The sequence below is a fragment of the Leptonychotes weddellii genome, chromosome X (assembly GCF_054177405.1).
Source record: "Leptonychotes weddellii isolate Sample4059 chromosome X, ASM5417740v2, whole genome shotgun sequence".
NCBI classification, from domain to species: domain Eukaryota; kingdom Metazoa; phylum Chordata; class Mammalia; order Carnivora; family Phocidae; genus Leptonychotes; species Leptonychotes weddellii.
In genome coordinates, this window is record NC_138385.1 from 34,377,330 (window position 1) to 34,390,659 (window position 13,330).

Here is a 13,330-nt window from a genome sequence, read left to right on the forward strand (position 1 = left end):
TTCGCTTCTCTTTTAATACAGCATGTGGTTATAAGAGCAGGGACTCCAGAGTCTGGCCGGATACCAAGCCTCCCTCTGCCACTTATCTGTGACTTTGTATAAATCAGTTCCCTGCTCTATACCTCAGTTTGCCCATCTGCAAACTGAGAATCGTAACAGTCCTTCCCTCACAAGGTTATTGTGAGGATTAAACGAGCTAATGCCCACAAAGCTCTTGGCGGTAATGAGAGTTTCCAGAACTGCCCGAGAAGGGGTAAACTTGGATTGAACATACGATCTAGGTGAGAGGAGTAGTGGGCGGGGGCTGTGGTGTGGAGTAAAGAGCTGATTCCCCGGGCATGCGTGCACTTCTCAATAATCTCCACCAAAAGGACACGGGCCCACCATTAAGAGTTAACAACGTACCCGCTCTTTTTCTGAGGAAATCTGTGTATTTGCAGTCATTGGGGTATTGTATTTATTCGTAGGCTGTTTAAATGTGATAACATTAAGTCCGCTTTTGAGAGTACATCTTTGCTGTCAACCTCTTTTGTAACTATTAAGAGAAACACGTGTGGCGTGGCGACTGCATTTACCTGGCAACACGCTCATGCACAAGCCCAGGAGGAGGACCCCACCGAGCAGTCTCAGGAAGGAAGTGCAGGTCCCACAGTAAACTGCCCGTGTGACTCGGGTCCGTGTCGGCAACCTGGAGCTGCCCGCTCGATTTTCACCCCTCACTTGGGTCTCACGGCACAAAAATAATCTGAGCAAGTTAAAGTGCCTGAGTGGCGGACGCTCCTGCTTCCCTCTGCCAACTCGAGCGGCAGTCCTCCCTCTGCTTCCTACCCCGCCGAGGGCTGTGAGGACAGAGCTGCTCCGGGCTCTCAGAGATCCGTACCTGAGAGGCTTGCCATGGGCCAGGCCTCCAAAGAGACCATCTATGCCTCTAGAGCTATTTAATGAAGGGAGGAAAAAAGCATCTAACTTCTCTCATCCCAACACGAAGTGGGATCAGGGACAAGAATGCCTCTAGCATAGAGCCCAGCACATATGATTCAATTAGGATTCTTTCCCATTCCCAATCCCTGCTCACCCTATCACACAGCTAGACTTCTCTAGACAGGCGTTTCTTTCTTTCTTTCTTTTTTTTTTTTTTTGAAGATTTTATTTATTTGAGAGAGAGAGAGAGCGCGCGCACGCGTGCACGAGTGGGGGTAAGGGCAGAAAGAGAGGGAGAAGCAGACTCCCCACTAAGCAGGGAGCCCGGACGCCGTGGGGCTCGGGGCTCAGGGCCCGATCCCAGGACCCTGAGATCATGACCTGAGCTGAAGGCAGAAGCCCAACCGACTGTGCCACCCAGGCGCCCCAGAAAGGGCATCTCAAAGGCTATGTGCTATGTGCTTTTTGTCTTTGTTTTGGCTTGGTTTGGTTTTTGGGAGGTTGGATTGAGGCAAGAGAAATTGGAGGTCGGGGTAGAACTGGAAACATTTAAAGGTACAGAGTGGGCTTGACAGGACTTTCGCTTGAATTATTAGAATTCCACCAACTTTCCAAGGGCATGCTGGACATGGGGAACCTGGGTGGGCTGTGCAAAGAGCGGAGCCAGGAGGGGGTCCAAAATTAGACAGGTGTTCTGGTCACTCGGTGAGTAAGCTGGAATTTGAACACTGAGAAACGGGAACTGGAGGGGGAAGGCAGCAGATGGGAAATGGGGCTATAAAATGAGCTTCATTGTGCCAAAGAAAGTGCAAAAACAGAACGAGAGTGCGTGCCTCTGTGAACTGTTTTGACTATGAAAACATGACTACACCAGAGAGCCTAGATGCCCTACAGATGTGGGGGAGGAGGAGAGGAAACAGTATTAATCCTAACCCATTTTATCCTTACAACCCTGCCATGTGTCCATACCCTCCAAATGTTTCAAATGCAGCAGAGTTCATGTCCTCGAATTTTTTATTTCGCTGGAATTTAGCAAGAATTGTCAAAAAGTATGTTTGAAAAAGAATGGAATGCTTTAGATGACTGAAAAATCATAAAGCCTTTGCTTTCCTAGTATAAAAATAGGCTCTGCCCACACCTTGGATTTCCACAGTTGATTTAGGTTTTTCATCTATATTAAGTGTCAATTGCCATACACTTAATAGGATTGGATGTAATACTCTGAATTAATCATTTCAGTGGTATAAATGAATAGACTGGCTAGGTCACTATGCACTTACTTTTCATTGTTCATGGAAATCGTTTTTTCCACCTATAATTCCACGTTGGTTTCAAAATAGCTATTTTATTCTCCCCAGGTGCTAGTAGCCCAAATCTTCCTCAGGAGCTGTTAAGTTGGCTCCACTCACTCTGTGATCTCTCACAAAAATACAGAACATTTTGGCTAATAAACATTCTAAAAATCCCAAAGAACGCTATCTTTTTAAAACCACTAGAAATGAAAGTATGTGTCCCTCCCTAAAACTTTTCTTTTTTCTATTTATTTTTATTATTTATTTATTTATTTATTTATTTATTTATTTATTTTGCCTTGGCTTAGAGGCAGTAATCAAGAGGAATCTGGGCCCGATAATGGGCAAGTTTACCTAAGTATCAACTTAAAGACTCCCTTAGATATTCTTGCAGAAGGGCAGTGAACTTTTTCCCCACTAGGTAAAATTTAATTCAGTAACTGAAAACGAGCAGCTTATTGAGCACAAGACCCCTTTTTACTGTACCACCTTCGCAGAGTTGTTGCTGGGTTATTGACTAGGGTCACATGGCTGAGATTCCCGACATTTTTAGTGCTGCAATTCACTACACCCTCCTTCCCAAGGAGCGTGCTAGTTCCTGTACGTTAAATTGGAAATTGATGGTGCGCATTCAGGAATCACTGTCCTCCCCACCCTCGGAAATAAAGATAAAAACCTCTAGAAGTCCTGAGGTCTGGGAGAGGAGTCTCTGGCAAAGATGTGGTGCCCAGAAATATCACTAAATACTACTACTGCTAACAGCCACTCCTATTATTACTCCTAACTCCTCTCACTACTACAACAACAACTACTACTACCATTTATTGAGCCTTGACTATCCCAGGCCCAGTAGCAAGTGCTTTGCATGTACTACCTTTCCCTTCAAGGTCTGATTAGTCTAAGTCCTACAGATGATGAAAGCGAGTGCAGACTAGTTACACGTCCAAGGCTACAACAGCGAGCATGACTCCTGTCCGCCCAGCTCCAAACCTACCACAGCACACTGCATCCCAGAACCTATATACCATTTCTGGAAGGACAGAATTGTAGAAACTGAGGCTTTGGAGCTGGGCAAGAGGGCCCTGGGCTGGAGAGGTGGCTGGAAGCCAAGTGAGGAGGAGAAATGAAGCATGGGCGGTGTGAGTCAGAGTGGATCTAGTGACCCCTATTACTAGCTGCCCGGTCACAGAATAAACGACTAGAGTGTGTGTGTGTGTGTGTGTGTGTGTGTGTGTGTGTGTGTGTGAGTCAGATTGTTCTGCACTTGAAAAGGTTAATAACTACCACTCTAGTCCTCTTTTCACCTTAGCTATCAAACTCCTGGTGGTCTGCATTTCCTTACAACTTAACTATCTCCTTGACCTCTCTCAGTCTGTCTTCCATCCTCACCTTTCCACTGAACCTTCTCTCTCAGAGGTCACTAATGATACCTTCCCGTATGATGTTGCTACTACTCCAATGGACTCTATCAAACCTTCCACACCTTGAAGGCTTCTCTTCCTTTGCTGTTGTGATCCTCCGTTTGGACGGTGTTCCTCCTCCCTTCTGTTTTTCATTTCTCTTTTGCTCTCCTCCGGCGTTCACATCCCTCACTCACACCCCTGACTCCAAATCATCCTCACGATGGGTCAGGAACCACTGGTGATGGACAAGAGACATCCAAGCAGTGTGTACCTTGGCTTTGCCAAAGGAAGCACAGCGGGGTGGTTAGGGGCCCAGGCTCTGGAGCTAAAGTAACTGGATTCAAACCCCCACTCTGTTACCTACTAGCAGCATGACCTTGGTAAATCACTTCAATCCCTCTGTATCTCAATGTTTTACCTGTAAAGCAGGGGTAATAGTAGTGCTTACTTTAAGAGCTGTTGGAAGGATGAAATGAGTTTACATATATAAAGTGCTTATTTGGAACAGAGGAAATCTTCATTAAGTGTTACTTATTATAGTCTGTATGAAGGTAATTTCGAAAATGTTGATTGTTTGAACAAATGAATCATTTACTTCGGATATTTAAATTTTTTTAAAGATTTTATTTATGTATTTGAGAGAGAGACAGAGAGAGTGAGCATGAGCAGGGGGAGGGGCAGAGAGAGAAGGAGAAGCAGACTCCCCGCTGAACAGGGAGCCCAATGTGGGGCTCAATCCCAGGACCCTAAGATCATGACCTGAGCCAAAGGCAGACGCTTAACCAACTGAGCCACCCAGGCGCCCCTTAAAATTTTTTAAAGATTTATTTTTAAAGAGAGAGAGCACACAGGTGGGAGCGGCAGAGGGAGAGGGAGAGAGAAACTCAAGCAGACTCCTCGCTGAGCACAGAGCCTGAGGCGGGGCTCGATCTCACAGCCTTGAGATCACGACCGAAGCCAAAACCAGGAGTCAGATGCGTAACTGACTGAGCCACCCAGGCGCCCCTCTGATATTTAAATTTTTTAAGGGCACACCATTCTTCAGTAATCTCATGAAAAGCTCCACACTCTCCATTTATTTCGGGAAGGTCGATTTGTCGTTGTACTCTGCGTGACAAACAATTGGGCTGATCTGTCCCGGGCCTTCTCGTTCTAGACTCTCTCCGTGGCTTTATGTGCTACTTAGGTGCTGATGAGTCCTAGGTCTTTATCACTTCCCCAGACCTCACTCCTGACCTCCAGATCCAGTCAGCCACCTGCCTACTAGGCATTTCTTACCTGACTATCTGGCTCACAGTGTGACAAACCTCTCGTGTCTAAAAAGACCTCCATCTGTGTTTCCCGACTTAGTTAAAAGGCGACACATCCATTCAGCGACCCAAGCCAGAAACCTGGGGATCATCCTACTATTCTCTTCACCCCTTCACCCACTGCATCTAACTGATCACCAAGTAATACTGATTCTACCTCCCAGAAGTGTTTTGAATGTATCCCCTCCTCCCTAACCCTACTACCACTACCTTAGGTTGGGCCTTTGTCTTTCCCTGCATCAGTAAAAAGCCACCTAAGTGGCCTCTTTGCCTTCACCTTTGACCTTTGACCCCTGTTCCATCGGGGGTGGGGGTACTACAGCCAGAGCAATCCTGAAATGCAGGTCTCATCCAGTTATTCCCCTGCTTTAAATCCTTCCATGGCTCCCCAGAGTCTTCAGGACAAAGTCCAAATACCTACGCATGGCCTACAAGGCCCTTCATTATCTAGGCCCTAGCCCATGGGACTCCACACTCACCTCTTGCAATGAATGAGTCTCACCTTTCACATTCTGGCTGAACCAAGACGTGCCCCGCACATCTCTGTGCTCTTTACCCTTCTGTGTTCTTGCATGGGGTCCCCTTCACTACCTTACCTCATTCTCATTAGCAAAATTCAACACTTATTTCAAGAGAACTCGATTTTTTTTTTTTTAATTTCCATTCTGCCATCTTTCCTAAGTCCCTTGGGCAGACTTACGTGTTTCTTTCTCCACGCTAGCCTGTCATCTTGCACTTACCTTCATTACAATAATTACCACTTCACACTGTATTTGACATTTTACCTGTCAGGTAAGCTCCCTTGGGTTGAGGGCAGGGACTGCTTCCTATTTATCTCTGTCTACCCAGTGTCCACCCAGGGCATAGCATACCATTTTGCCCACATGACAGGCTCTTTTCCACCTCCTCTAATACCTCTCTGCTCTCTGTCTCAGCGGAGGGAGTCATTTATTTTTCCTCCCGAAACATTTGGCTAAAATGCATTTTCTCTACGAGATTTTCCCTGATTACACTGACTTCACTCCACTCACTCCTTCATTTCATCATGTTCTCGGGGCTTGGAGAAGACTCTTCCAACCAACAGATCTGTGTTTTAATGCTTTCGATTCGATTCTTGCTCCCAGCTCCACCACTCTAAATCGTTTAAGGAGCATCTGCTGAAGTCATCCACAGAAGCGTGGTTTTTAAAAATTAATTCCCGTTCAAACACCTATTTTTATGCTTGGAGAAGCAGTTAGGCATTGCTGCTTGCCCTTCGCAAGCCAAATACCCTGTCAGCGTGTGATATGGGCAGAAAGGGCAGAGAACGCGGAGCCACCTACAGTAAGACTTCCGAAAGCAACTGAGGCTAAGACCGAACTAAGGGAAGCCACCCAGCTCCTTAAAAGGCTTGAGAAGGACCAGAAAGAAATCAATTTGCCCATGGGACTTCTGGGATGGACTAATCCATTGGGCTGCTGAAAACAGATGCCACACAAAATATCCAGGAAGGTGCTTTCGTGGGCTCAGTTCCCTGAAACTTACCAACGACGCTAAAGAAGGAAAAACGGAAAGGTTACCTTCCCTACACTGCGTGCTGCTTCCTAAATGCTTCTCTTTCTTACTAGAAACTGTATTTTCCCTAGCTAGACTCAAAAGTTCCAGGAGGCCAGCAACAGCATATGTTTCTTTTATAGTTCCCAAATTGCCCACTGCACTGAGTACGCAGTGTTGGCTCAAGAAATGCTTTGTTGTCAACTGACCGATCCCCAAGTACTTAACTATTTTTCTTCCCCTCAATATTTTCAGGAATGCTTGTTATTCACAAAACGGCGCGGTCTTGGAAGCCAAGAGGAAATATTCATCTGTTGGTATACATTTTCCCTTGGCTATGCATTAAACAGAGATTTCCTTTGGAAATGTAAACAAAGGATGCCTGATGAGAAAGGACAAAGAACTATATATAGAGATCAAGTGGCCAGAGTCCAGGGGGTCAAAGCATGGCCCTCCCTTAACCAGATTAAAGGACTCTTCCTTCTGCTCCTGCCTCCTTCCCATGCTCTCCAGCCCCAACCAAAAAAAAAAAAAGTTTCCAGCTGCCCATCCCCTGAATTCTGGAAGCTGGGCAGCAACTGGAACAGGCTGACTTACTAAGGAATTCAGCTAACAAATCTGTGGTGATCTTAATCTCTGTTTCTGTAATAATAGGAAGACTGCGGCTTTGTTTACTTTCTGGGGAGAACAGAGAACAAGAAGGAAGAACCAGGAGAGAGGCAGTATTTACGGCCCCTTTATGAAAAGTCAATCTGCGACAAAAACATTTGCAGACAATAAGGAAGGGGAACAGGTCTGGCAGGAAAATAGCCCTATTCCAGTTTTCTCAGAAGTGCCTTCGCTGGTATACTCCACCCCCGCCCAACGTGAAAGGCCTGGTTCACACTGCGAATAGAGTCATTCCTTATAGACAAAGCTGGATTCGATAGAATAAGAAAAAAAAAAAAAAATTCACATCACCCTTTAGTGTCCGGTTCTCATAACAGCCAGTCTCCTACTATTTATTTCATTGTATAAAGTATTTATAAGCATTTATGAAGTCTCAAGTCCCTTCTTTAACTGCATTTCTAATCCCGGGGCTTGTTCCAAAGCCTTCTGGACACACAGGCTCTGCGCTGAATGAGCATAATAAGTACCCTGGACTCACCCTATTATTATGGGGAAGCTTAGGGCACATCCCTAACCTTTCAGAAGGGATGATGTCATAGAGCACAGCCACACTCTTCCATGAACCATCTTGCAGGGTTCCTGTCAAAGATAGAATCCTAAACTGGGGGCACCTGGGGGGCTCAGTCGCTAAATGTCTGCCTTCGGCTCAGGTCATGGTCCCAGGTTCCTGGGATCTAGCCCCGCATCGGGCCCCCTGCTCAGCGGGAAGCCTGCTTCTCCCTCTCCCACTCCCCCTGCTTGCGTTCCCTCTCTCGCTGTGTCTCTGTCAAATAAATAAATGAAATCTTTAAAAAAAAAAAAAAGAATCCTAAACTGGAGGGCCTATGGAGATAACTCCCCAAATACACTCTCACCCTTGACATGTAATACCGGATCTCATGGTTCTTTGCCAACCGTCGGTTAACATTTTTATTCCATTGTCTCTATGGCCCGCACGTGTATATCCGTATCGGGGTGGATTTGCGCAGTGTGTAAGCCTTCCGAAGGCAGATACTGTGCCCGCCCATGCTGTTTTCTTTGTACCTGGTACAAAGCCGTGCCTAAGTAAGTATTAGCAAAAGGCGACCTTTTGTGTGCCAGAGCAGACAGCGGCCTACGCAATGGATTTAACGAGCATCTCTAAGGGAGCCTCTTAATCCGCCCCCCCCCCTTTGCTGGTTCATCATGGGGCTGCTCTTCCCTCCCACTTGGCTTATATTTGGCAGCGCTGGTGTCATCTCCTGCAAGGCTCAAGCCCGAATACTGACTTCAGAAAGGCACTGTTAAAACATTGCCTGTTACCTAGAGGGCCAGAATGAGTCCTCCTCTCTGAACACAATGATGCATTGTTTTATGAGACTAGTTCCTCGCTGCTTGAAAAGAGTGGGGCCCTGAATACAAAGGTCTGATTGGTGTGGTGGGCTGGGAAGGGCTTGAACCGGGTTCTGTTTGGGTGAGGCTGGTCAGAGTGATAAACTGCCCAGGGGTGGGATGATGAGATGTTGGAGAGGTCTCAGGGCAAATAAGCAATGAAAACAAACTGCTTACTTTGCTAATTTGACTACAACTTACACTATACTTAATAGTCTTTTTGATGAGACTGAGGAAGGTGATAATTATAATTTCTAACCACGTTTTATTCACTATAGCTGTTACCCCGCCCTCAACCATGAGAATTCTAAGCCAAGGGATCCCTTATCTTGTCTCCTGCGTACAATACTTCCTTGTCTCTACACTAGTGTGGGTTTCTTATACTGTAACCTAACAGCATAATCAGAAGCTTTGATAGAGTGGAACAGAGTTCGACTAGCTGAAAAGCACTCTAAAACGCCTTCTGCTTTGTTTCTCCCCGCACGTAGTAAAGGACGAAATCAAAGACCAAAGAAGAGAATAAAGAAAGTAACCATTTGCAGAATCATGACCCGTGAAATCTGGAAGACACATCGAAGGTCAGGGAGTCAGTTCAACCCCTTATTTTACAGGTAAGGACCCTGAAGCGGAGAGGCTAAGTGACTTACTCAAATTCATATCACCGGTTAATGGCAGCGTCAAGGCTAGAACCCCATTTTGTAACTTACCTTCCAGGGTTCTTTCCTTCCATTCCTCGGGCTTCTCCCTAAATGTCCTGCTACATTTCCACATCTCGCCCCTGAGTTTAACTGGTGTTCTCTGCACCCTCCATACAGCACCACTCTCTTCCACAAACGGAGTGCCCAGCAGGGATTAAATTGCTATGGTATGCTCATCATCCAAGTACACCCTACTTTAAGAAACGCAAGACTTGAAGACATCCAAACAATTAGGAGTATAAGACGATTCTTTTTCTTACTAGAAGATTCTCACACTCCCTTAAGTAGAAATCCCTAGGTGGGATTTAACTTGAACCACTACATTTATCTGTCACACAAGTAAGGTTACAACTAGACCATGAGATTACAAATAGAATTAGAAACATTTCTGTCCAATCACTGCCCAGGAAGAGTGCTATAACATTTTACCCGACCCGCTTTAGACTTGAAGCCCTACCGTTGCCTCTTTAACAAAACCAACACAAAAACCAAACGCTACAGCTGAAGTCCCGTGCTCTTGAGAAAGAAAGAGAAGTAACATCTTTCTTTTATTACATCCACTTATGAAAAGACTGACTCCTCTTGTAAGCTCTGCTCTTTGATGTCACCTTGACGCAGGTAACAGGTTTCAAAAACTCTAGACTTGTATGACACTTTACAATTCAGACAACTTGAACATAGCATTTGTTGATGACAAGAGCAAGTGGGACGGTGATGAGTGAGGATCAAGGGAGGTGCGTGGGGACAAAGGGAGGAGAGGCTAGGAACAGGAGAAGCAATCCTGATAAGCATTCTTACAGACACGATACTGCCCGGAACGAACCTCGCCCGACTCCAAGGACCCAGGATTCCCAGCTGCCCCTGTGACACCCCAGGGATCTCTTTAGGGAGCTAAGATGTCCAGTTTGATGAAAGAAGAAACACACTGCATGTTGGATTCTCATATTGCCTACCCCTTGGAAAGAACGGATTACCCCCTGGACTGCTGTCTCCCCAGTTCATGGCCGCCACCCACCTATTTCTGTTTAAACAATAGCCATTTGCCACTTTTCTTGGAACAAGCATCTTAAGGGAATGAGACTGCCTAGAACTATCATTCAGCCCTTCATTCCAAATGGCTGAGCTACACTCTTGACAAGACTCAAGTGTCCCCCCAAGGATCGCCTGATCCGGGTCCTCTGAAGGAATTGCAAAAGTTTCCGTTACGTACCTCAACTTGCTGGCAGATCTGTATTAGTTTGGCCATTTGATTTTCTAGTTCACTGTTGCGCTTAACCAGGTTGGTGAGGTTCATCTCCAGAGTTTGCTGCCATCCCCGAGAGTATGAAGCCAGAGGGAAACAGGGAAGAGGGGAAAAAATAAGAAAGGTTCAATGAGCTTAAGAACCAATATCATGTGGAGATCATTCAGTCAGTTGGCAAACATTTCAAAGATTCATTGAGCACTTGCTGTGGGCCAAGCACTGTTCTAGGTGCTAATGAGTAACACTGTGCATTTGGTCCAGGCTCTCGTTATTGGGGAAAAGATGACAATCATGACTTCGTGGATATAGGAATTTAATGTTAAGGCGACTTTATGTTTTCTACAATATTTTTAACTTTTTAAAGTATTTCACAGTATTTCATTTTGCCTTCATAGTAATCCAGTGACATAAGGAAAAGAGGTATTATCCTCTCTTTTACAGATGAGTAGACTAATGGAACCATAATTTATTGAACAAATAGTACGTGCCAGACACTATGCTATAGGCAATTTCATATACAACATTTAATAACCACAACAATCCATGAGGTAGGATATGTCAGCATTTTACAGATGAGAACTGAGCTTCAGAATGGGGGTAAAGTGTTCTTTGTAGTCCTATAATTAGTAGATGACAAAGCTGGGCCTAGAACCCAGTTCTCTAGCCTCAGTCACAGCTTTGCCCCAGTATTCATGATTTTTTGTTCTTGTTTTTTTTTTTTTTCCCCTTGGAAACATTTTAGATTTATCAGTAGTTTCCTTCAGGGGAAAAAAAGATAGTATTTTAACTGTGAGGTTCATCAAAATCGAGCACTGTATCTCACAGCTTCCCTTCTTTGGCCCCAAGGAATAGCCCGTGGAGACGATAGACTTCAAAACGTGGCACCTGACGTATCAAGGTAGGACATCCATTGCTTATGATTGCTTACTGGTACATAGATCCTTTCTGGTACACATGAGAAGCACTTTGCAAATCTGTTTAAAATAACAAGAGTACAACAGTACTCAGAACTCTTAGTGTATTTTCAGTTGCGCAAGCTCCTCCCTCCCATTCCTTATGTGAAAAAAACAGAATGTTATTCACTCTAGGTTGATAATGGGCTTTTATATTCCTCCCCATTCCCAAGTCCTCAGCTCTGGTGGCTTCTCCTCTAGGACCAGTCCCAAAATCCACTCCTCTCTCACTCACCATCCCCACACCCCCACCAAGTCTGTTCCAATGTAATACCCCAACTTCTTGGCCCTTATTCTGCTAACATTCCTTCCCTTGGTTGTGTACATCACTTCGTTGCTGTCTCCATGGCTCCTACAGTTTGTAGTTGTTCAAAGTTCATGTTTTTGATAGGAGGGAATGGAGGGGGCGGGGAGCAAAGGGAAGTGGAGGAATGGGGAGAAGACTCATGTACTTGGCCCCTTTCTTATCTACTAAGTAGCTGTGGCTCCTTAGTATTCTTGGCACTGGCCCATGAGTCCATCCCAGAGGATGTATTCCCATGGATACATGTATTTCCAGGATGGGCAGTCTGATGTCACTTGTTCTCAAACTAGATTATGAGAACCAGCTTAAGCTTTGCTCCCCTTCTTGCCAGATCTCCCTCGGTTTCTTTGGCTTTATTCCCGTGGAAGTCATTTTCTCCCATTTATTCCACTGTTCTTGGCTTGGGCACAGGGTCTCCCCTGGCCCTCTTTAACTCCCCAACCGTCTCCATCCGTGGCCTTCTCCTTAGCAAGGGCAAAGAGAGTGAAGAAGGGAGAAAGAAGGGCAGCAACTGTTGATTTGGACACGATCTCTAAGCTAAGTAGATGTCACGAGACAAAAAAATGGCAGAAGTTCAGAGATCAGATACAACAAAAGGTAATGAGCACCTGCTCCGGTGAGGACGCAGTGAATTCCAAGAGAAAGAGGAGGGGAAACGAAGGCGGGTCTTGAAGGACAAGGCGAATTTTAACACACAGAAATGAAGGAGGACAGGGTGTTCCATACACAACGAATAATGTGAGTGAAAGGGAATAAAGTATAAGGACGTGTTCGGGGAAGAGAAGTTGAATTTGGCTAGAACAGAGGGTACAGGAGAGTAGTGGGGGGCAAGGTTGGAAATACAGCTGCAGGTCCTGTTTTGAAGGTCTTGAATGCCTAAGTGGGGATTTTGTACCTATTTTTATTTTTTAGCAGTGGGGACTTGCCAAAGGCTTTGGAGCAAGAAAATGACATAATCTGGGCAGCATTTATGAGCTCAACCTACCAGCAATAATGTGGGGCAGACTGAAACAGGAGAGCCTAGGGGCAGGGACACTGGTTAAGAGGAAGCTGTGATGTTCAAGGCCATTGGTACTGCAGGTCTGGGCCAAGCTGAGAGGGTAATCGAGAGAAACACGTTTCGAGAAAGGACTTGTCACTGTCCGCTATGCAGAGAGGGCAAGAAATAGGAGGACTAAGAAAAAGCAGTTGGATTTGGTCATTAGAAGTCACTGGTGACCTCTGAAAAAGGCGTTTCCGTGGGGTTTGGAAGCAAATGCCAAAAGGTACAGAGTTAGGGGGTCCCTCAGTAGTGACGATGTGGAGGTGGCATGTCTGGACTCCTCTTCAAAAATTTGGCTTGGGGGGTGACTAAGACAGAGCTATGGTTCGATGAAATTGTCCAGCTTAGGTTAGACAGTGGGTATAGGCAATGGGCCCCATCGGTTATGACTTCTACTAGCACAGAGGTCCAGATTCCTAGACCAATGGAAATCCCATGTCTCACCATTGACTATAGGGACTGAGGAGGTAGACATAATGTAGCTTGATGAACTCAGAGCAGATACAGTATTAGAAACCTGTGTTTCAAACTGAGTGTTGTTGGAGTGGGGGGTGGGGTGGGAGGGATGGGGTGACTGGGTGATAGACACTGGGGAGGGTATGTGCTCTGTTC

General features: G+C 45.6%; 1 protein-coding gene across 4 annotated transcripts in view; it reads right to left on the bottom strand.

Annotated features, from left to right (window-relative positions):
* Positions 1-13,330, bottom strand: part of MID2 (midline 2) — a 97,667-nt gene that overhangs the window by 59,582 nt on the left and 24,755 nt on the right. For all 4 annotated transcript variants that reach the window (XM_081808443.1, XM_081808444.1, XM_081808442.1 and 1 more), the window contains exon 3: positions 10,387-10,482. In XM_081808443.1, the coding sequence (XP_081664569.1) occupies positions 10,387-10,482 (96 nt within the window). The remainder of the gene's footprint in view (positions 1-10,386; positions 10,483-13,330) is intronic.